At 38.4% G+C, this 24,304-nt stretch overlaps 1 protein-coding gene across 1 annotated transcript; it reads left to right on the top strand.

Moving 5' to 3' along the window:
- Positions 1 to 25: 25 nt before the first annotated feature.
- On the top strand, positions 26 to 22,752 carry CDNF (cerebral dopamine neurotrophic factor). The gene is made up of 4 exons (XM_047742912.1): positions 26 to 256; positions 14,191 to 14,318; positions 15,372 to 15,513; positions 20,926 to 22,752. Exons 1-4 carry the CDS (start codon positions 142 to 144, stop codon positions 21,102 to 21,104), a joined length of 564 nt encoding a protein of 187 aa, XP_047598868.1. The 5' UTR covers positions 26 to 141; the 3' UTR covers positions 21,105 to 22,752.
- Positions 22,753 to 24,304: the final 1,552 nt, after the last annotated feature.

Consider the following 24,304-nt stretch of genomic DNA (forward strand, 5'->3'; position numbering starts at 1 on the left):
TTTGGCCCAGCAACTCCCGGCAGATTCCACCGCCCGCTAACCCCTAGCCCTGCCCTCCGCGTCCTGTAACAGCCCCGGGCGATAGCTGCGTGGCTGTTTTGGTGGACGCAGGTGGCAGGCGTCTGGAGCGGCTGGCTCATCATGTGGTGCATGGGCCCAGCCGCAATGGTGGCCTTTTGTGCCGGACTTTGGGTGTCTAACTCGAGGACGGCGATGGGCCAGGAGGCCGGGGAACGGCCAGGGGCCGACTGTGAAGGTGAGCGGTGTGAGACCCGCTTGCATGGCCATGGCACCGCGCTGCAGCGCAGCTGTTGTCGGCTTTGGCTTCTCCCGGCGCTGGCTATAAATAATATTGAACTCAGGAAATGCAGGCCCCTGTTCCTGGTTTCCCACCGCCTTCTCCCAAGTCTGGGAAGTTCGATCCGCGTCCGGTGACACCTTGAGGCCGCCTCCCTCCCTGTCTTGTACTTGTAAACGGCTGTGGTCAAAGCCGGGGAGTTTGGATTTGGATTAGATGTTGTGTAGACGCGACTAGCTTCGGAGGACCCTAGCGCTCCATCTGTGCTGATACTGTGAATGGGCGAGTCTGGCCCCTCCCAGCCCAGGAGAGGTCTTTCAAATTTAAATTCGTTTGACTCCCAAAAGAAAAATAAAACAAGTTGTCTGTAATTGAGTTGAGGTGGTTTAAACCAGAGAACGAAAGTAACGTTTATTAGGACTTACAGTGTAAAGTTGCTTCACAAAGGAGTACATTAACTCCTTAGGAGGAATACCCGGGAATTATTCCTTTTCTGTTCGCAGAACCTGAGCTACGCACTTGAAATCAAAACACGTGGGGCTAGGTTCCACCAACCCTTGTGCTCTGAACCCCCATGCCCCTTCCTTACAAAATCAGCGTGATAGTACCTACTTCAGAGGGTTGTTACCAAGATTAAAGAAGAAAATTGGCTATGCTAGCCCCTTCCTCCTGGACTGCTGTATCAACCATTTTTCATAGACCAAAATAATTTATGTAAGTGTATATCCTTCTCACCCTGATGTGACCTTGGGACTCTATCCCTGCTTAACAGGAAATTGTAGATTCACAATATACATTGAATAATTGGATGAGTGTAGTTTGTATAATAACTTGATGAAGTGTTAAGAATTGGAGTCCAGTTTTCTACCAGCCCTGCAATAATTAAACTTCTCTCCAGAAATTTGAAATATCTACACGATATCATTTTTAAATATCATTTTTAAACTTTCTATAGTTATATTTGTTCCTCTAAGTTATAATTTTGTTTAAAGAATCTTAAAACTGCATCTATGCATTTAAAGCAGAACTTGTGAGACATAAACAATAGATTTGATTACTCATTAGTAATTTAATTTCTGGAGTGTCTACCTGAAAACGGCTCAGAAAAGCCAGAGTCCCTCGATTCATTAAATGTGAAGCTTATGCCATCTTGCCCAGATTTATTACAGCATATTGTAATTATTGTGTGTTTCATTTTTTACTGTCTTCCCTCCTCTTGCTCACTTTGCTCCCATTACCCTGTTTTTGGACCCATCAAGGACACTCCTGCATTAGAGCCTTTGCATTTCTTCCCTTTGCCTTGAGAGTTCTATCCCCAAGTAGTCCACTTACGGTCTTCTCCCTTTCTTAAGGTTTCTGCTCAAATACCACTTTATCCAAGAGGTTTTCCTTGACCACTCCATTTAGAATAATACTATTTACCTTGTCACTTTCTACCCCCATTATCATGTTTCTTTTTCTTCACAGCCATAAGATACTTTTCTTTATTTCCTAACATGTAATCCTTGAGGGTATGGACTTTGTTTTTCAACAGCCTAGAACACTGTCTGGTATTTACTAATTGCTCAATGAATATTTGTTAAAAACACAAATGACTGGCTGTTGTATTTAATATTCTGTTCCTATTAATAGCATTAGGAATGAATAGGACTTGGAGCTCTAAAAGACAACATGACTGGTCCTCTAGCTGAAAACAGCTAAAAACACTGGATAAAATAAAAATGTAAAAATATTTTTTAAAGATTTATTTATTTATTTGAGAGAGTGTGTGTGGGTGCGTGTGCTTGGGAGGGGTTGGGGAAGGACCCAGGGAGACAAGCAAACTCTCTGCTGAATGAGGAGCCACTCTCAGGGCTCCATCCTAGGACACCTGAGATCATCACCTGAGCCAAAATCAAGTGTCATGCTCAACCAATGAGCCACGCAGGCGCTCCTAAAAATTATTTTAAGAGTAAGTTAGGAAGGCACAACCAGAGGCCAAAAATCAAGGTAAAAGTGGACCAAAAGAGGTAAAAGGAATGGGGAAGGTAGCTTTTGCCTTGAGGGCCCTCGTTACTCCAGCAATCTGAATTTAGGTTTTCATGGCTTTGGTTAAAAAAAAGAATAAACACAAAGCTCAGGACCTTCCCAAGTTAGGAGTGTAATATGAAGTCTTCCCCCAATTAATTTGAAACCCTAAAGAGATAGACCTCCGTTATAAAAGGTGACCTGGAAATAACCACAACTCTATCCCTGTCTTTAGAGACTGAAAGCAATTGTGGTATTTGAATTTTGTACCGAAAGGGAAAACAAAACTGTCTCCAGATAACTCCTAATCACAAGATAGTCCACATATGCATTGAGGCCCAAATGCGTACAACCTGGATGGTCCCAAGCATCTCAAACTGAAATTTTAGTTTAAAGGGGTTTTAGGCATCAGCAAATGGTGATCTTACCTGTAGGAATCCACCTTTAGCCCAGCCTGCAAATAGTTCTCACGGTTAAAGTCTAAGAAATAAAGGTTACATTCAGAAAAGTCTTGCACCCATGGGGAATCCAGGCACCATAAGTGACAGCCAGTTGAGACTGGTGGCAGAGGCTAGTGGAAAGCTTCAGGTACTGGAATTACCAGGCACAGAATAGAAAATACATTTATTATGTTCTAAGAAATAAAGGAAGGGAATGAAAATACAAAGGGCAAAAGACTCTTAAAAATGTCCAACCATATTTGGAAAAGAACCAGATTAAATGACTACAAATAGAAATTAACGGGATTAGCAGCAGATGAGATAGAGCTGATGAAACAATTAGTAAGTAAGAAGATGGAAGAAATTGTCAAGAATGAATCACTAGAGAGAAAGAAGAAAAAAAGAGAAAATCTTAAACACAGCCCTGTGTTTAAGTCTAACTTTAGAGTTAGACTCTCAGATGATTCAACAGTGAAAGGCCCAAGATCACACAGGTAGTAATCGGTAAAGCTGGTATTGGGACCCAGAGAGTCTGACTTCAGAGCCTAATCACTGAATTACTACTTATACTGCTTTCTGAGTACAGTGTTGTGGACTAAATTATTTAAGGAAATATTAAAAAATAAAATCAGAAGAATGAAGTAATATACAAATTATTCAAGTTCTGGCTACTTTTTAGCTCCTAACTCCTTATAACTTGTGTTCTATTCTTAGGTAGCAATTCTCCCCTAGTCCTGGTATCACCATGATTGGTATCTTTTTAAAATTTTTCCTCCAAAATCAAGCAGTTAATGTAGGACTGACTGCAGTTTTAGAAGGTGTGGATGGAACTAGCCCATTGCCAGTTTAATTATTCCACTAACCTAATTTTAAGCATTGATCATTATCTTTTTGAAAAACTTGTAGCTCTTTTCCTGCAGGTGGCATTCTTATATTTCCCAAACAAGTCCGGGAAACTAGTAAAATATGGTCGACCAGTCGCAGGGAACAGAGCCCAAATTACAAGGGCGGGTCAGGCCAGGTGGAGACATCCAATCAGTGGAGCGCCCATACTGTCTCCCTAGCTACCAAGGAGTGTGGGTTCTGCCTTTTGGGCACCAATTCTGCCCAAGGTGATAGGCTAGTTCAAATATCTACTATAGGGTAAATTGTAATTCAATTGGCCACCCGTGTGTGACCTAGCATGACTATGCAGCTTTCTCTGTGTGTTGTAATCTCATTGGCCACCTGTGTGTGGCCAGGCTCAACCACAAGGCCTTTGCTCTATAAAAGTTATTCTCTGAGGCTGGGGGATGGTCGCCCTCTCTGTAAGAAGCAGCCCCGACTGGTTGGTTTGATTCTCGATGCTTGGCTCGAAATAAAGCTTTGCTTGACCTTCGATTTCTATCAGTCTCACTCCTTTCATCACGGACCTAACAATTACCAAATATTTTATTGAGCTTATTGGGGATTTCTGTGACAGTCAAAGATAGTGTGGTGAGTTTTTAACATCAGTTAGGAACTATTTCAAACAGGATAATTTTTTATATGACCTATACCTAGCATCTAGATTCATTGTTAATATTTTGCTATTTTTGCTACCATTCTCTCTCTTTAAAAAATAAAATAGGGGCACCTGGGTGGCTCAGTTGGTTGGGCAACTGCCTTCAGCTCAGGTCATGATCCCGGAGTCCCGGGATCGAGTCCCACATTGGGCTCCAGCTCCACGGGGAGTCTGCTAGTCCCTCTGACCTTCTCCCCTCTCATGCTCTTTCTTTAAAAAAATAAAAATAAAAAATAAAATAAAAAAAAATAAAATAGCACACTTGCAGCCACCGTTTTCTCTCCCTTTCCAGGAGAAATGTCTGTTCTAAAGTTAATGTGTGCTTCTTTTCCATTTTTAAATATTTTATTTATTTAATTGACAGAGAGAGAGATCACTAGTAGGCATAGAGGCAGGCAGAGAGAGAGGGGAAAGTAGGCTCCCTGCTGAGCAGAGAGCCCAATGCAGGGCTTGATCCCAGAACCCTGAGATCATGACCTGAGCTGAAGCCAGAGGCTTAACCCACTGAGCCACCCAGTTGCCCCTTCTTTTCCATTTTTAAAGAACTCTTACTATAAATGTGTGTATCACAAATAACCTATGTATTTTTTTAATCTTAGTTCTATATAATTGTACATCGTACATATTCATTTGCAACCTTTTCATTCAACATGATATTAGGGCACTTATGTACACTGATAACCACAGATGTAGCTGTTTGTTTGTTTGTTTGTTTTTTAAAGAAGAGCCAGGTAATTCCATGGCCTAGCTCCTTCAGAATATTTCTTACCAGCATTTGGTTTTGTTCTTTTTTTTTTTTTAAGATTTTATTTATTTATTTGACAGACAAAGATCACAAGTAGGCAGAGAGGCAGGCAGAGAGAGAGAGAGAGAGAGAGAGAGGAGGAAACAGGCTCCCTGCAGGGCAAAGAGCCAGATGCAGGGCTCAATCCCAGGACCCTGAGATCATGACCTGAGCCGAAGGCAGAGGCTTTAACTCACTGAGCCACCCAGGTGCCTCTGTAGTTCATTTTTAAAAATTGCCTATAGAATCCTACTCTCTGAGGGAAATACAGTTTATGTAACTATTCTCTCTTGGAGTTTTAGTAAGGTTTTTCCCACTTTGACATGGTTTTAAACAATGGTGCTCTGAGAATTCTTATATATGTTTCCTGGAGCACATGGGTAATGATTTCTCTAGGTCATAGAGCAAGAATTTCTGGGTGATCCATTATATGAGTTTTCAACTTAACTTTTCCCTGTTGGACTGTGGTTTTCTTACAGATATGCAGGAGCTCTTTTATTCAGCCAAAAAATACATATGTCACATCCAGTCTAGGTTCCTCATTGAGGACAGAGCAATGTAGTTAAGTGGGAGAGGTGACAGATACTGAAGCATGAGAGGCGGTGAAGAGTCAGGTCATCAGGGACTTTGGGACAATTTAGAGACTGCATTAGACTCTGAGTGATATGGAAAGCCACAGGAGGCTGCTGAGCAGATGAAGTAGCGTAATCTGACTTTCATTTTCAAAGAATCTGATTAGGATGTTGGGAACTTAGTGGGTCAGATTATAGCAATCCTCTGACCAAGAAATCCTAATGCTGCTGAAGAAGATATGAAAACATCATAAAGGAACCTAGAGCTGACAAGATAGAAAAATTTATTAGTCCAAAATTGGAAGGGGAAGGAGCAATCCTGAATGGTAAACTGAATTTACACTCATTTTTGCCCAGATGACACTGGCCAAAGTAAAGATGATCTTTTGTGTGAGGGAGATGGAAGGCAAAGCCTAAGACTTGTTTTAAGTAGGGAGTCTACTAGAACACTCTTTGTTAAACTGGGATTCCCAAATTCCAAATACTCCCTGAGAGCATGGTTGAATGAGCAATAAACTTAACACATCCCTACACACAGAGGTCTCTAAGGAAAATTTCCTTGACACTGTGCAGAATAGAAGAAAGGAATAAATACACTTCGGAGCGATTATAACCACAAGATGTCCTCACTTGGATTTGCAGCTAAATTTCACATCAGGGGTCCAAGATAATATCAAGCTCTCAATTTAGCTTAAAGTATTCCCTGGCTAGTAGCTCCTAAGCCTGATACATACAGACACAAATCCTTTATGGAAATAAGGCATCATCATTTTAGGCTTCAAATAATCTCCACAAATACAATTCAAATGACTATCATGCAGGACAAAATAAGGAAGTAGACAAAAGAAACAATCAGGTAACAAGAGGAGGCAAAGGACTCTTTTTCACAACAAACCTTTTATAACTCACTGGCTTTAAATTAGGTGTGGGGGAGTGAGGGAGAGAAGAGGAGGGCAATTAGAAACCACAGAATAAAAATTCTTTGAGTTTTTTTTTTTTTCTTGAAGAGGAATGGGGAAATGGGGTCGTATTTGGTGGTGGTGGGGCAGGAATGTGGTCTTGAGAGATCCTTCTATTGCTTCTAAGATGTGAGAAGTAACACATGCATGTTGCAGGCTAATGGGGAACGAGACAGGAGGGAGAGTGTAGAAGTGGAGGAGCAGGTAGTTGATAGGCTCTCCTTAGCAAATGTAAGGGTTGTCAAAGTTCATTCATAGAATAAAGGTAGAACATGCAGGTACAGGTGTGGTAGATAAAGGTGGCTGGACCAGGGGAAAGTTCTCTCCTGTTGCTTTTTTCCCCTCGGAGAAATAGGATGCAGGATCATGAGGTGGGAGTGAGAATGAGGTGGAGGTGTTAGACTAGGTTTGAGGAGAGAGCAGTTTTGCAATTGTCATTTGGGAAGTTGGATATAGTGGGAGTATGGCCAAAGGAGTAGGGTTGTCAAGCAGCCCTGATGGCTCACTGAAAATTCGTGGTCATGAATTTGAAGTGAGACCAGTGAGCACCACTGTGTTATTTCCTCCAGTTATGCTCAGCGAGTATAGGTACAAACTGGGTGGGGAGTTGGCTTTAATTAGGGTTAGGGTTTTTCCAGGTGCATACAACAAGGGGGGAAGATGCAAGAAAGTTGAGTTTATATGCAAAGAAGTGACTATAGTGTAGAACGTGGAATCTAAACTGGACAAGGAAGCATGGTTAAAAAGTGGGAAAATCAATGGATTGTACAACCTGGTGGGGTTGGGAGAACTTGGACATTGGGTGTTAGAGGAGGTGAGCTGGAGAGATAGGAGGTGATGGTCAAACAATGGGATTTCAACTGAAATTATAGAGAGATTATGGTCATTGGTAATGATTAGACCGAAGGGTATGACCATTGCAATTTCTCATGTGTTCTAGATATTAATCTTTAGTCAGTTATATAAGTTGTAAATATCTTCCTCCAGTCTATAGCTTGTCTTATCTTTTGTTTATGATTTCTTTGGCATTATAAAAGTATTTAATTTTGCTGTAATCAAATATATGATCTGTATTTTGTACCTTCTTTACGAAATCTTTTTTCTCTATCCTGACATCATGAAGATGCTTTCCTGGGTTTTATTCTAAAAATTTAGTAGTGATGGTCTTCCCATATAAATCTTCACCAGGGATTTATGTTTGCATTAGTTTTAGATAGAGATCTAAGATTATCTTTTTCCATGGTTAAGTTGTCTTAATACCATTTATTGCCTAGTAAATTTTTATCCTCCATTGATTTTTAGCATCACTTCTATCCTTTACCAACCTCCTCTAGATTTGTGCATTTGTTTTTAGACTCTATTTGTGCATTTGTTTCTAGACTAATTCTCCTGGTCTATTCTGTGCCATTCCCTCAGTGTTTTCAATCCTATAGCTCCAGAACCAAATCTTGATATCTGATAATATCTATTCCTCAAACTCCTTTTTCTTTTTTTTCTTTCTTCTTCTTCAAACATTTCTTGGCTTTCATTTGCTCTTGTTTCTTCATATGTATTTTCGGATCAGGTTATAAAATCCATAAAAGTCCTATTTGAATTTTGATTAGAATCACATTACTTATTTGAGAGAGAGAGAGAGAGATTGAGCACAAGGCAGGAGGAGAGGCCAGGGGAGAAGTTGACTCTCCACTGAGCAGGGAGCCCAGGATCATGACCTGAGACATGGCAGAGCTTAACCAATTGAGCCATATAGGCGCCCCTGAAATAACATTAAATGTATAAGTTTATTTAAAAATAATTATCATCCATAATATTGAAACTTCCCATCCATGAACATAGTTTATCTTTTCATTTCTGAGGTCTACTTTAAGGTCTTTTGATCAAGTTTTGTAATTTTTTCCTCCAAAGTCTTGATATATTTCATTAAATTTATTCCTGGTTATACTAGAATTTTTATCATGAATGTAAATGATTTCTTATTTTAAATTTGCAGTTTCCTCATTATTTCTTTGTATTAATCTGATAGCAATTTTGCATAATGCTCTCCTTATTTTTTTTTAAAGATTTTATTTATTTGACAGACAGAGATCACAAGTAGGCAGAGGCAGGCAGAGAGAGAGAGGAAGAGAAGCAGGCTCCCTGCTAAACAGAGAGCCCGATGCGGGGCTCGATCCCAGGACCCTGGGACCCTGGGACCATGACCTGAGCTGAAGGCAGAGGCTTTAACCCACTGAGCCACCCAGGCACCCCATAATGCTCTCCTTATTAAGAATGTTTTTCTACCTAGACAATCATATAATCTGCAAATGATAAAAAATTTTGCTTTTTCCTTCCCCCCTTTTTTTTTTCTGAGAGGAAGAGAGTGAGTGTGAGCTGGGGTTGGGAGGGGCAAAGGGAGAGGGAGAGAATTTTAAGCAGGCTCCATGGAACCTGATGTGGGGCTTGATCTCACGACCCTGAGATCATGACCTGAACCCAAAATCAAGAGTTGGATGCTAAACCTACTGAGCCACGCTTTTTCCTTTCTAATAAACATTTGTTCTATTAGCTAACATATCCAGTTCTGTATTGAATATAAGTGGTGACAAAGGATCATTTTACTGCTAATGTCGGACATTTGCTGTAGAGCTTTCTTAGATATCCGTTATTAAGTCAATGCAGTTCTTTTCTAGTCTGAGTTTGCTAAGTGTGTGCATATGGATGCTTGCTTTAATCATGAACAGAAATTTGATTTTACTAAATATGTATACATCTACTGAGATGATTGTATGATAAATTGCATTAATAGCTTTTCTGATTTTAAATCATCTTGGTCACTGATGTGATTCTTTTTTTTATTATGATTTTTTAATGTGCATTTTATTTTTAAAACGTGAAATTGGCCAATAATTTTTGTCTCATATTGTCCTTGCCTGGTTTTGATGTCAAGGTTTGGCCAATCTCATTAAAGATTGGGAGCTTTTCTTTCCTTTCTTTCTTTTCCTTTGCTATCCTTGTCTCTGTGACAGTTTATATAAAATAGTTCTGGTAGTGGGTTTCTTTTTTTCCCTGGTGGATTTTTAATTACTGCTTCAATTTTTTAAAATGGTTTAGCTCTGTTCAGGTTCTTATTTCTATGTAAGTTATTTTTGTTAAACTTTTCTGTGATGTTGTCTATGCTGTTTTCAAATTTATTGAAATAAAGCTTTCTTATGGTGTTTTCTTATGATTTTAGAGTCTCTTTTCTCTCTCTAGGTATCCCTTCTTTTTTTTTTAATCAATGTTTTATAGCTTATATTTTTTATCAAATAGTTATGTATATGCATAAATTTAAATTGTAAATTTTTTCCCCTGGGCCTATATTGAAAAATGTTAGACTCTTACCCATTCTTCTCTAGATAGTGCTTTACTCTGCAGCTACTTCTAAGTAGTTTAGCTGCTTCATCTGACACATATCTTTATTAATCTAAGTAAACTGATTAAAATGCTCTTTTTCAGTTTTTCACTTTTATTATCTTTGGAAAATGAATTTTTAGATCTATACACCCACCCACATCTGTCTCCTGCACACCCATTCTCTCATTTAACATACCTTTACATCACCATTTGGGGTAAAAATAAATCTCAGGGTTTATATTGCTGTGCCATGTAAATATTATTCAAAGGTGAGTTACTTAGTGCACCAGGATTTCATCTTTCATGCACATCTTTCTCCCCTTGAATTAAAACTTGCCTCAATTTTTCCTTGATCAGTTTTTGTTCTAATCATTAATTTATATCATATATATTTTTTTATTTTTATTTTTTATTTTATTTTATTTTTTCTGGCAGAACTAAAAATTATCTCTGAACAAGCTGACCACATTATGTAGTCTATTAGTTTGATTTTCTGTTTGGTGGCCTAATTCCTGGGTCCTGCTCTAACCTGGACACTCATCTCTCTAGCTTGTTGTCCTAGGACTCCCTCCCCTCCTGGGAATTTCCTTGGTCTCTGCTGTGTTCGAGCCTTTGTTTCCTGGAACCCAAGGCATTCCTTTGATTGGTTCACTCTTCTGTTTTGGTGAAGACTACTGTGCTGAAAAACATCATATGATAATATAATTTTGAGATCTTGAATGTTGAAAATAACCTTATTTACTTTGGCATTTTAATTAATAGCTTGACTATTTATAGAATTCCAGGTCAAAACCATTTTTTTCTCTAGAATTTTGATGACATTAAGCCATTTTCTTATCGTTTCCAGTGTTAGGAAATCTAATGACACCCTATTTCATAATTGTTGTTAGAGCTATTTTAGATTTCAGCAGAATTATAGAATCTTTTCTTTTTTACTGGTGTTCTAAAGTTTCTTGATTTTTGTGTTTTGATATAGATCTTTTCCAATTTTGTGGATCTGTAAATCCAGATATTTATGTCTTCCGCTAAAAAGAATATTCCCTATATTGGTTCTTTGACAATTCCCTATTCTATCTTCCTGAAGCTCATTACTTAGGTATTTGTCTTCCCAAATTTCTTAAATTTTATTAATCATTTTCAATCTCTTTGTTTTTTGGTCCACTTCCTGGTGATCCCTCCTCCCCCCCACACAGCCTAATTCCCTAAGTAAATCTGGTTGACTTTCTCCTTTAATTTCACAATAATATTTTTAATTACCAAGGGTTCTTACTTGTTATTTGGTTGTCTGAATATTATTTATCACTTAAAAAATTCTTTATCACTTTTTTCCTTGCAAAGAAATTGTCTTTCCTTATTGGCTATTATTTTCATATATCCTTATTTTTTCTACCTAATTTATGTGATTTTATTATCTGGTAGTTTCTATATTCTTCTGGTTTATATAGTTATACTTTTAAAAACTTAAGTTGAATGCTTACTTATTTATTTTCCATTTTTTCTTTTGAAAAGTACATACTTAATGTGATGAATTTCTTTGTAAGTACTGCTTAACTGTAGTCCTTAAGTTTTATGTATAGCATTTTTACTGGAATTGAGTACTAAAACCTGTACATTTCTGTTACTACTTTTTCTTATTTAGAAGTGTGTATTTTAAAAATTTCCAGGCACAAGAAGGGCAGACACTGAGTTGGATTATATTATTTTTGTTACTCATTTCTAATTATATTCAGGGAATGTGGTCTGCTTAATGCAGGTTTTCCGGTGCTTGTTGAGAACTGCTTTTTGGCCTATGACCTGGTATATTAATGTAAATATTCCATAGTTTCTTGAAAAGAATGTGGGTTCTCTAATTTGGGGGAGAAGGGTTGCACAGATAATAACTTGTGAATACTGCTCAGATGTTTAATGTCCTTATTAACTTTTGGTCAATTTGATCAAATAACTGCTGTGAGGGTGTTCAGCCATCTATGGTTATTGTGAATTTGTTGATTTCTTCTTATAATTCTATCAGGATTTTCTATATTATTAAGCTATGTTATTGGCTGTGCATTAGTTTACAACATTTATTTTGGTATTTCTGGTAAATGGTTCATTTTATGGTTAGTAGCAACTGTTGTTATTCTCAAAAATGTTTTACAGAACTTAAGCAGATTTTGGTTAGCATTTTCTAGGCATAATTTTTTATTTTTTAAAATCTCAGTTTTGTTGTTTTTTTCAGCCTTTTGCTGTAGTCTCATACTTTTTATGTGACTCTTATAAACAGCATACAATTGAATTTTTGATAGTTCTGCTCTGAAAAATCCTGTTCTATAATTGCAAGTTTAATACATTCATGCTTATTGTAATTAATGATATATTTGGGTTTCTTTTTCCCACTCAATTTTGTGTTTTTTAAAAACATGTATTGTGCTTTTTCTTTCTTTTTCTTTCTTCTTCTTTTTCTTCCTCTTCTAAACCTTTTCTGTCTTCCAGCAGACTGATAATATTTGAACAATCCCTCCCCATGCCTAGCACCAATACAGATCTGAAAGTAATCTGTTCATATTTTTTAGTTATTACCCTTATGTTGTTAACTTGAGAATTGGCTAAAAATTATTATAACTTAACAATAATGTTTCTCCACTCTCTTCTGGATGATAAAGGATCTTAGGAAGTTTCAAGTGAATTTTCCTATATTTCTCACCTTATATGTTAGGATTGTCCCGTTTTTGGGTTTTTACCTTATGCTTATACCCCTACATGTGTATTATTATTGTTTACACAGTTATCTTGATTTAGGTTTTTCTCCCATTTGCAATTTTATCTTCTCACATTACTTCTTGCAACCTGATTCTCCTTTCTGGATCATGCCTCCTTCCTGAAGTTTATCTGTTAGTACCTCCTAAGGTGTTTTATACATAGGAAGTGCCCAATAAATGTTTATTAAATAAACTATTTTAATCAGATGGACACAGTTTAAACTACAGCAGGTGTCTAGTTTGTGTATTAGGGTTATCAGTAGACCTTGCATCATTTACCAGACAAACAGATAAGACACTTGAACATTGGGACGCCTGGGTGGCTCAGTTGGTTAAGCAGCTGCCTTCGGCTCAGGTCATGATCCCAGCGTCCTGGGATCGAGTCCCGCATCAGGCTCCTTGCTCAGCAGGGGCCTGCTTCTCCGTCTGCCTCTGCCTGCCATTCTGTCTGCCTGTGCTCGCTCTCTCTCCCTCTCTCTCTGACAAATAAATAAAATCTTTAAAAAAAAAAAAAAAGACACTTGAACATTGGGGATGGGAGCGCATTACGTGGTTTTAGTTAATACCATAAATCAAGAGTAGGGATAGAACCAAGGGCCAGAGCACTCTCCACTCTTCCTTAGTATGTTTCTCTAGAATTCTCTCTCTAATACTAGTGCCACTGTGTTCCAGTTTAAACTTCTGGCCTCCAGTTCCTTCCTCCGCACACTTGCCCCATCTGGGAAAGCAACATGGGAAAGCAGCATCCTCCTACTGCAGAAGTACCTAATGGATAAGTGTGTAGGGCCAGGGTCAGATGACCTGGGATCTAATTCCCTCTCCAGCACTTATTAGGAAAGTTAACTGGACTCTCTTTGACTCAGTTACCTCATCTGTAAAATAAGGATGGTAAGCGTCTACAGCATCACTTTGTTCTGAGACTTGAATGAGTTAATAACATACATTAGAATGGTGCCAGTACCTGTAAGCACCCAACAAATGCTGACTCTGGTTATTGCCTGAGTCACTTCGTAGCTCCTCTGCCTCTTTTCTGACTCTGGATGCTGGGATTGAATATGATTGTTCAAATTTGGAATTTCACTTAAGTTTGTGATGATAGAACATACAGACATAGGCAGACTATTAAGGGGTTTCATTTAAGATATGTATTCAGGTTTTTCTCTGCACTTTAAACAAAGCTGTCCCAAGCATCGTATCCTATATAAAGCTATATTCTCTTTTAAGATTAACTTTTGTGGGAGAATTCTCATTTTAGGTTCAACTTGGTTCCAAAGTTTGATTGATTGATTTGATAAATTCATATTATTCAGGGCCCACTAAGCAAATTTCTATAGACCCCAAACCATTCTTACTTATAACGAATTCGTTGTCACAATGTGTTGAATCATATTTAACTTTTTTATTTTGTGAATGGGGCATACACATTGTGGTCCGGGTTATACTGTACCTAACTACACGATTTCTTTGATCCTTTTAGTTTGTAAAGAATTCTTGAACCGATTCTATAATTCCTTGATAGCCAGAGGAGTCAACTTTTCCCTGGACACCATAGAAAAGGAATTGGTCAGCTTTTGCTTGGATGTCAAAGGAAAAGAAAACCGCTTGGTATGGTAAATTTTCCCTGTTCATTTTCCCCTTATGCTTGAAGAACTTGTTAATAGTTTCATTTCTCATCTTTGTCTTAATGTTCTCCTCTTCAAATGCTTGCCTCAAGCATGTTCATTGCAGATAGCAAGCAGAAATTGATCTTCCAGTGAAATGTAGTCTGATGTGTTTTCATTTAGAATATATCTGCATTCATTTTGCTTTCTGAATAGACAAGCAATTCCATGTTGCAAGTAAAGTTACACAGATTCCTAATGAGCATTTTCTGTCCTGGGTTAAGTGTGGGTAGACTCTCTATTTGTTACCAAGACTATTAGTCAAACCCGTCAAAACATTTTTATCAAGTCACTTCTACATAACTAATGAAGTATTTATGTTCTCTTATAATGGTGTTTCCTGGGTTTACACAGATGACTTCAATATAGTGTTTTAGTTCGCTACAGATAATTGCCAGCCAATTCATTCTGCCTAAAATTTCGATGTTCAGTTTGTCAGTTAAATCTGCATTGTAGACTGTTCACTGACACACTGTAAAAGTCTCAACATTCATCTGTGCCATGAAGTTTCATATTTTTAAGTGTAAATTACCTCAGCTAGGCAGCTGGAAAGACAGCATAGCATGATGGAGAAGGACATGGACTCTAGAGCCAAAATACTAGATTTTTAAATTCCATCTCTTCTGCTTACCAACTGGTGACCTTCGGTAGACTTGGGTGTAAAATGGGGATAATTACAGTACTTACTTCACAGGACTGTTGTGAGAATTCAGTAAGTTAAGACCTTTAAAGCCCGAGAGCAGTGCCTGGCACAGAGAAAACACTTAGCAAGTGTTGGCTCTTAATAGTCTTTGAGCATCTTGTGAAGTGTAGGGCGCTTCTAATTAACATGATCACGGAGATGGAACAATTTGTTTCCTGGTGTCTTAGTCAGCAGGAGTTAAAATTTAATAGCTGGGCCATGAAAATTAGGTTAACCTCTTTCTCACTTTTCCAAACTATATTAACTACTTTTTTTCATCACCCAGGACACTAAATTCCCTTTGTACTCCTTCAGTGCTATTATCTAGGCGCAACGAAGGACGCAGCCACGAAGATCCTCAGTGAGGTCGCTCGCCCAATGAGTGTGCATATGCCGGCAGCTAAGATTTGCGAGAAGCTCAAGAAGATGGACAGCCAGATATGTGAACTGAAATATGGTATAATGGGGACAGGTGTATTTTTCCAATATGTCCAGAGCATTGCCAATTCTCTAAACTGAGGTCCCTGTTTCTAAAAAGTTGGTGTGAGAAGGGAAGAAAATCTCCATTCACCAGTAGGTTCCGGGGCTGCTGAATGGTACCTCATACCATCTGAGCTCCTCTGGGGGAAGAGAAATGAATACTGACACAATCAGCATTTGGTAAATCTGCCAACCCAGATAGCCACATTTAAACTCTTAAATCACCAAGGCAATGTCGACTATGTATGTCAAGGAAAAAATCCAAATGTAAAGGGAACAGCTATTCATGGTGATTTAGGTCTTGGTGACCTATTAAGACAAAAGTTGGATCTATTCAAAGGCGATGTCGGGACTTTGAAGTTTTAAAGATGGACTATACCTTTTTTTCCCTAGATTTGTCTACCATCCTGCCAGCTTTAAAATTTAGAAAATAGGTTATTCACATCAAGTCAGGTTTTGCTTGATGAAGTAAGCTTATCGAGGGTGCCTAAAATAAACAGTGAGGAAAGGGAGGAGCTGTCCTATTTAAAACATTATCCTTGGCCTTATGAATTTCACCGATATAGATCTATTCCTATATAGTACAGATGATTTGCATCTGGGCGAGCCTTTTGGGTAGACTGAAGAGGTGAGTGGAAAGCCTGGGGCATCCCTCCCTTAGCCTGTCCTTAATACCTGAGATTTTACCAGAAAAGACTCATTTCTTTTGCTTAAGTCATTGTTTTATGTTACAGACCCACTGTAGCATTATAAACTACTTAAGTAATTAGCACCCAACTCTGAATTATTTTAGTCTTATTTTCCAACATAGCTGTGTAATATGCCTATGCACCATAGTGACAAAGCTGGCTTTAAATAGGTTTAAAGTCAGAAGATACCAAAGACAAATCTATTTCTTAATTTGCCAAGGGCAGGCCCTAATCTTCAAGGTAGTGATTATGGGGGAAAGCATCTGTTTTTATTGGCTTCCAAGCAGTGAAGTAGAGGCAGGAATCATTGAGTTTATATAAACAATATTCATAAAAGGAACAAGCCTGTCTTGATTCTTTTATTTGACAGATGTATTTGGAATAACATCTGCTATGTACAAGGGATCCTACTTGGATCCTTGAATAATAGAAAAATTATTCAGATATTATTGAAAAGAAATGCAGAGTTACTATGTTTTGGCAATGCTGGCCACTAGAGGCCCTTGGGGAGCCATGAACCAGTTTTAATTTTGGGACCAACGTTTTCCTTACAGTTTTTGGGTTACAGAGTTTTTCCTCTTTTAAAATTAAAGCCAGATGCCAAGTTCTCTAGAAAAACTCAAAGACACTACTGACACTTGCAAGAACGTGTTTTTTTTTTTTTTTTTTTTTTTCCTTTAAGCATTTATCTCGAATAGACCAGCAGTTCTAAATTCTCCTTCCCTGGGGCGCCTGGGTGGCTCAGTGGGTTAAGCCGCTGCCTTCGGCTCAGGTCATGATCCCAGGTCCTGGGTTCGAGCCCTGCATTGGGCTTTCTGCTCAGCAGGGAGCCTGCTTCCTCTTCTCTCTCTGCCTGCTTGTGATTTCTCTCTGTCAAATAAATAAATAAAATCTTTTAAAAAAATAAATAAATAAATTCTCCTTCCCTGCTTATGGTTGGCAATAAAGTTGAGATTGAACAGGGTCTTCGACTTGTGGGATATTAATAATTTGAGCTATCAAAGCATGTTTAAGGTATTTTGTTAAGTCAGCCATGAAATTAACAAACAAGGTAAGTGTAGAGATGGTTTATGTTTTCAATTAGGAAGGTGTCATTTGGTTTTTGACCTGAAAGTATGTTTTTGCTAGATCTATTTTTTTTTAAAGGATGGAAATCACCATAAAAATTAAAGGGTCTCCTGAGCACAGGGTGTAGCTGACTGTCCAAATAACAAAAAGTGTTTAAAATTTAATTTTTATTTTTTCCAGATGTATTAAGATATATTTGATATAAAACATTGTGTAAGTTTAAGGTGTATGACATGTTGGCTTGATACACTTATCTATTGCAATATTACCACCATTGTGTTGGTTAACACCTCCATCATGTTTTATGATTACTGTATCTTTTCTGTGATGAGAACATTTAAGACCTACTCTCATAGGAATATTCAAATGTATAATACAGTATTAACCATGACTACCACAGCATACATTAAATTCCCAGAACTTGTTTTGTAACTGGAAGTTTGTACCCTTTTGCCAACATTTTCTTAATTTCTCTATCCACCAGCCCCTGATAACACCATCCTATGCTCTGTTTCTATTAGTTTGGCTTTTTTAGATTCCATGTATAAGTGATATCATACAGTATTTATCTTTCTCTGACTTATTTCACTTAGTCCATTCTTCTTGTTGCAAGTGGCAAGATTTCCTTTCTCATAGCTTAATAATATTCCATTGTGTGTGTATACATGTGTGTCACACACACACGTGCACACACACAAACATCACATCTTTGTCCATTCATCTGTTGATACTTAGGTTGTTTTCATATCTTGCCTATTGTGAATAATGCTGCAGTGAACATGGAAATGCAGGTATCTATCTATTTTCATTTCCTTTCAATATATACCCAGAAGTGGGAATGCTAGATCATTTGGTAGTTCTACTTTTAATTTTTAAAAGAACTTCCATACTCTTTTCCATAGTGGCTGTAATAACTTACACTGCCAGCAAGAGTGATTTTTTTCTAAATTGTTTCCAACGCTTGTTATCTCTTAAGTTTTTGATGACAGCCATTCTAAGAAATGTGAGGTGATACCTCATTGTAAGACTGTTTTGCATTTCCCTTATGATTAGTGAGGCTGAGTACCTTATCAAGGACCTGTTGGCCATTTGTATGTCATCTTTGTGAGGATATCTATTCAGTTCCTCTCCCTATTTTTTTAAGTCAGATTGTTTGAGATATTTTTGCTGTTGGGTTGTATGAGTTCTTTATATATTTTGGATATCAACCTCTTATTAGATATATAAGTTTCAAATACTTTCTCACATCCCGTAACTTGCCATCTATTTTGTTGATGGCTTCTGTGTTGTGAAGAAACTTTTTAGTTTGATATAGCCCCATTTATTGGTTTTTGTTTTTGTTGTACTTTGGTGTCATATCCAAAAAATCATTACCAGGACCAATGTCAAGGAGTCTTTCCCTTTGTCTTCTTCTTGAATTTTTATGATTTCAGGTTTTATGTTTAACTTTTAATCCATTTCAAGTTAATTTTCCTAAGCAATATAAGATAGGGTTCCAGTTTTATTTTTTCTGCATGTGGTTATCCAGTTTTCCAAACACCACTTATTGAAGAGACTGTTTTTTCCCCATTGTATATTCTGGGTACCTTTGTCAAATATTAATTGACCTTATATGCAAGGGTTAATTTCTGGGCTTTTGATTCTACCCCATTAGTATATGTGTCTGTTTTAATGTCAGTACCACACTGTTTTATTATAGCTTTGTAGTACAGTTTGAAATCGGAAGTGCAATGCTTCCAGCTTTGTTCTTTCTGAGGATTGCTTTGGCTATTCAGGGTCTTTTTTTTTAAAGATTTTATTTATTTATTTGACAGACAGAGATCACAAGTAGGCAGAGAGGCAGGCAGAGAGAGAGGGGGAAGTAGGCTCCCCACTGACCAGAGAGCCCAATTCGGGGCTCGATCCCAGGACCCTGGGATCATGACCTGAGCTGAAGGCAGAGGCTTTAACCCACTGAGCCACCTAGGTGCCCCTCTATTCAGGGTCTTTAGTGGTTCCATACAAATTGGAGTTATTTTTTCTTTCTTTTTTTTTTTTTTTTTTTGGTGAAAATGCCATTGGAATTTTGATGGGGATTGCATTAAAGCTATAGATGGCTTTGGGTAGGGTGGGCATTTTAGCAGTATTAATCTTCCAGTCCACGAACACAGGATGTTTTTCCATTTGTGATCTCTTCAGTTTATTTCATCAAAGTCCGGTAGTTTTCAGTATAAAGATCTCTCACCTCCTTGGTTACATTTATTCCTAAGTATAAAATCCAACTTTTAGATTTGAGCACACATACTGGAAATTTTTGATAAGTCACTTGATGACCATGTTATGGTTGTTAAGAGACTTTTTTTTTTAAGGACTTTATTTATTTATTTGACAGACAGAGATTACAAGTAGGCAGAGAAGCAGGGAGAGAGAGAGGAGGAAGCAGGCTCCCCACGGAGCAGAGAGCTTGATGTGGGGCTTGATCCCAGGACTCCAGGATCATGACCTGAGCTGAAGGCAGAGGCTTTAAACCACTGAGCAACCCAGGCGCCCAATAAGAGACTTTTAAATGCTGTGTTCTATCATTCAGGGGAAAAAAGGAAAGGGTTCCCCGAGAGAAATCAAGCTGCAAAAGTCCTGGGCTACCACTAATTATTAAATAAGCAAACTTCAATGTTGTATCCATGTCCAAACACACAACTGGTCCTGGGGGTGGGGGAACGAAAAGAATTTCTCCTTTCTGACAGGGAAATTACAATTATGAGTATGTTATAGATGAGCTTTGTTTGTTTGTTTTTCCTGTTTCGGGGGTTGATGATGGGGAAGTAGCTGCATTCTTGACATTGTCTGCAGATAGTAAGTAGAAACAGTAGTCTTTCTAGAGGAGTTGGATGTTAATAACAAGTGTTATTGGCAAGAAGGTTAAGAGCCAGATTGGCTGGCACCAAAGCACTAGCATTAGAGAAGTGGATATATCCCAAAGGACTACCAATGAATGCTGTGATGATTTTGTAATCCCAGTAGGGACAGAGGATCAGGTGAGTTCAGCCAGAGATCCCAAACAATTAAGGACCAATGAGAATGCTCTTAATTTCATTGATGTTTTTGGTGGCTTTACATTTGTTATTTAAAAACTCCATAGGGCCTTGTAATAGGTATGCCCATCTGTTTTAATGCAGACATGTGTTCTTACAGAACTCGAACCATTACTTTCTAGTTAATTACAATCTAGGGCTTTCAGCTGGCCATGCTCAAGGCCATCCCAAGGCACTGCCATTTATCAATACTCTTCTCTGTATCTTAGGAGCAGCAATTAAGATGCAGTGTAGTCATTTTAGTCATTATGGTCTTGAGAAGCCATGGAGTGGTCACAAAATCCTGTAAAGCTACCCAGGCTCCTGTTTTGAAGCAAGTATAATTCCATGGAAAGCAAATTGAATAGAACACTAATGATCCCAATAGCTTTGTACATAACACATTTTTCTTAGGTATGTCTTGGTTTCCATAGAAATTGGAACTGTTCCCCACTTTGAAACATAAGGTAGTTGGCACCAAGATAAATAACACCGCTGGCCTTTCTAAGTGTTTCACAGTTTTTTGTTTTTGTTTTTGTTTTTTGTTTCTTTTAAATGGTGCTTTCCCTTTTCGTTGTTTAGAAAAGAAATTGGACCTGGCATCAGTGGACCTGTCAAAGATGAGAGTAGCAGAGCTGAAACAGATATTACACAGCTGGGGAGAGGAGTGCAGAGCCTGTGCGGAGAAAACCGACTACGTGAATCTCATCACTGAACTGGCACCCAAGTATGCAGCAGCCAACCCCAAAACAGAGCTCTGACCCTCCAATGCTGGTGCGCCATTAATGAAAGACACAGTGACTCTCCAGGAAAATGACTTGTTGGTTAAGAGTAACTGGGAGTTGCGCTGTATGTGGTCTCATTATTTTTGCTTTAAGAAAAAAAACCAACCAAGAATTGATTACTTGGATTTACAATGAAAACTGCTGATATTAGTGTCTTACATTTGCAGTGTACCCAAACCTAACAGTGCCTTTCTCATAATTTTTGTAAGGATCACATATATTGTCTTAATCCATGTCCTTAAAATCGAGAAATGTGAACTACTGAGAAATTGATGGAGTAAGTCGATTCAAAGAAGGAAGACAGTGCTCAGAGGCCCCTCTCTGTGCACTAATTTTTAATTAAATATATTGGTTTAGGAAAAAAGAGACAATGTTTTGTCTACCTAACTCCCACCTTCAATCCAAAAGAATAACATGGCATAATCAAAGGTTTAAAAAAGTAAACTTTGTACTTTCAACTGCCAATCACTCTATGTTCTGTGGCTCTTTTTGGCATCTGATCTGGGAGGGCAGGAGGCACTATTTGAAATTAGGATTTTCCCAAAGAAGGAATACTTATTTAAAACCTATTTATACCTACTTAAAACAGATCAAGAATCCACTTAAGGAGACCCTGTGTTTTAGCAAATTGTATCAGCGCTCACACTGTTGACTGAACTAAGCTCAAGGTGTTCTGTATTCCTCGCTATCACACATTAGACAAGCGTTTTTTTGTTTTGTTTTAAGATTTCATTTATTTATTTGACAGACAGAGATCACAAGTAGACAGAGAGGCAGGCAGAGAGAGAGGAGGAAGCAGGCTCCACGCTGAGCAGAAAGCCCGATATGGGGCTCGATCCCAGGACCCTGAGATCATGACCTGAGCCGAAGGCAGAGGCTTTAACCCACTGAGCCACCCAGGTGCCCCGAGACAAGCGTTTTTGGAAGATTAAAGCATGGTAAGAGCACCTGCAGGCAAGAACAAGCTCTATGGTTCTTAATGCTATTTTATCTGCCTTAAATTGTAGAATCATTCTTGGTTCCATTTTCTGGCCACATCAGGGTGAGAACCCCCACCCCCACAAGTGGTTGCCTCTGGTGGGGAGGCAGAGGTGGGAAAGACTTGCAGAGCAGCTCAAGGGGACTTTCTGGGGGGGGATAGGAATGTCTTGTACCTTGACTGGGGTGGTGGTTACAGGGTTGGATAGGATTGTGAAACTCATCAGCAGTACAGTTAAGATTCAGTCATTTTTAAAATATACATTTTATTTAAAACACTGCTATAGAAAACTTATTTGGAAATTAACTGAACTTCATTGATTCAAAACATCTTGTTCATGTAGAGAATTACATTTGCTGATTGGGAGTCCTTTTGGGGAGTGGAGGAGAAAATTTCCAGATTGAACGTGTATGCTGAAAGTACAATTTTCACATTTAAATACTATGGAGGTAAATTAATTTTTAGTTAGGCAGTTGAGATGTTACCGAACTTATCAGAGAATTGGTGATTAGTAACATAAAAATGAGAATAAAAAAGCTTTGGTATAATAAATGACTGAAAGGATTATTGTTTCTGGATTTGAGAAGCTTGATCATTGTGTGTAAAGCACTCTAGTTTATTACAAATTATATCTTTACAAGTCCATATTTAGTTTAGTTGTTTATTTTTTATAACCTTTGTATTTGTTTTCTTTTAGTGCATTTTGAACCTGTTGAGGAACTTAACATTTGAACATAGTATGTTTGATGTCTGATCTCAAAATCAGGTCATATTTTCTCAGTGGTGTTGTTGTTTTTCCTCAGGATAGAAATCTAGGTCCTAAGAGCACTGCCCAGCAGTTCATTCAAATCCATGATATTTGGTTTGGATTTTCATAGAGCTTTCACTCTGTTAGTGCCACTGAAACTTTTTTAAAAATTATTTTTATTAACATACAATGTATTATTTGCCCCGGGGTATAGGTCTGAAAATCATCAGGCTTACATACTTCATAGCACTCACCATAGCACATACCCTCCCCCATGTCCATAACCCAACCATCCTCTCCCTCCCCCGCTCACCCCCCAGCAACCGTCAGTGTGTTTCGTGAGATTAAGAATCTCTTATGGTTTGTCTCCCTCCCGATCCCACCTTGTTTCATTTTTTCCTTCGCCACTGAAACTTTTTAAACCATACCCACAGGTCACCCATGAATTCTGTTAAAGTTTGGATTTTGATTCAGGAGGCCTGGGTGGGGCCTGAGACTGCTTTTCTAGCAAAGCCCCTGAGTGAGGCCTGTGCTGCTCACCTGGAGTGGCAAGAGAGGGCCTGAGTCCTGGATCCCACAGTTGATTTATTTTCTCCAATTGTCGGTCTCAGGTTTTTGATAGAGCTGAATGTAACCGTAACAACAACAACAACAATAAAAACAAACAACAATAAACACACACGAGTTGCTTCTGTCATGTAAAAGAAGTCCAGAGATAGCCAGTCCAGAATAAATACAGCAGCTCCACAAAGTTATTAGGAACTGAGTTCTCATCTTTTTGCTTTACATCAGGGACTTGCTCCATTCTTACCTCATGGTCCAAGTTGACTCTGGAGCTCCTTATTGCAGAAGGGACAAGGCATGGAAAACAGAGCCCGCTGCTTTAGGGAAGCCTTTCCCCTTTCTCTTCTCCTTACCCGTCCCCCACACTCTGCTTACAGATTATCGATCAGAACTTAATCCCATGCCAAACCTAGCTGCAAGGGAGTTTGGGAAAGAACATCTTTTTGTTGAGTTCATTGCTGCCGTTATAAAATCAGGATTACTTATATATTTTTTTACTGAGGAAGAATGGAGAAAAAGTTTGTGGCCACAAGTCATCTCTGCCACACAATGCCATTTTTTTATTCCCATGAATCTTAGTTATAATTCCTGGTTATTTTACCCTAAATAAGTCTTCTTCCTCCTTATTATTTGCTTCTTTTGTAAATGTAGGCAATTATTTTTTTTTTTTTGGTTTGACAAGAAGTAGCTACTGTTTTCCTATTTTCTTTTCTTTTAAGATTTTGTTTATTTGTTTGACAGAAAGAGAGACAGAGAGAGAGGGAACAGAGCAGGGGGAGTGGGAGAGGGAGAAGGAGACTCCCCGCTGGGCAGGGAGGCTGATTTCGGGGCTCAATCCCAGGACCCTGGGATCATGACCTGAGCCAAAGGCAGATGCTTAACAAC

The sequence above is a fragment of the Lutra lutra genome, chromosome 8, assembly GCF_902655055.1.
Source record: "Lutra lutra chromosome 8, mLutLut1.2, whole genome shotgun sequence".
Lineage (NCBI taxonomy): Eukaryota > Metazoa > Chordata > Mammalia > Carnivora > Mustelidae > Lutra > Lutra lutra.

Bases quoted from the DNA above. Each gene is read 5' to 3' on its own strand.
- CDNF (XM_047742912.1), top strand. From the start codon at position 142: ATGTGGTGCATGGGCCCAGCCGCAATGGTGGCCTTTTGTGCCGGACTT. The intron at 257-14,190 runs GTGAGCGGTGTG...TGATCCTTTTAG, and splicing joins GCCAGGGGCCGACTGTGAAG to TTTGTAAAGAATTCTTGAAC. The intron at 14,319-15,371 runs GTATGGTAAATT...GTACTCCTTCAG, and splicing joins AAGGAAAAGAAAACCGCTTG to TGCTATTATCTAGGCGCAAC.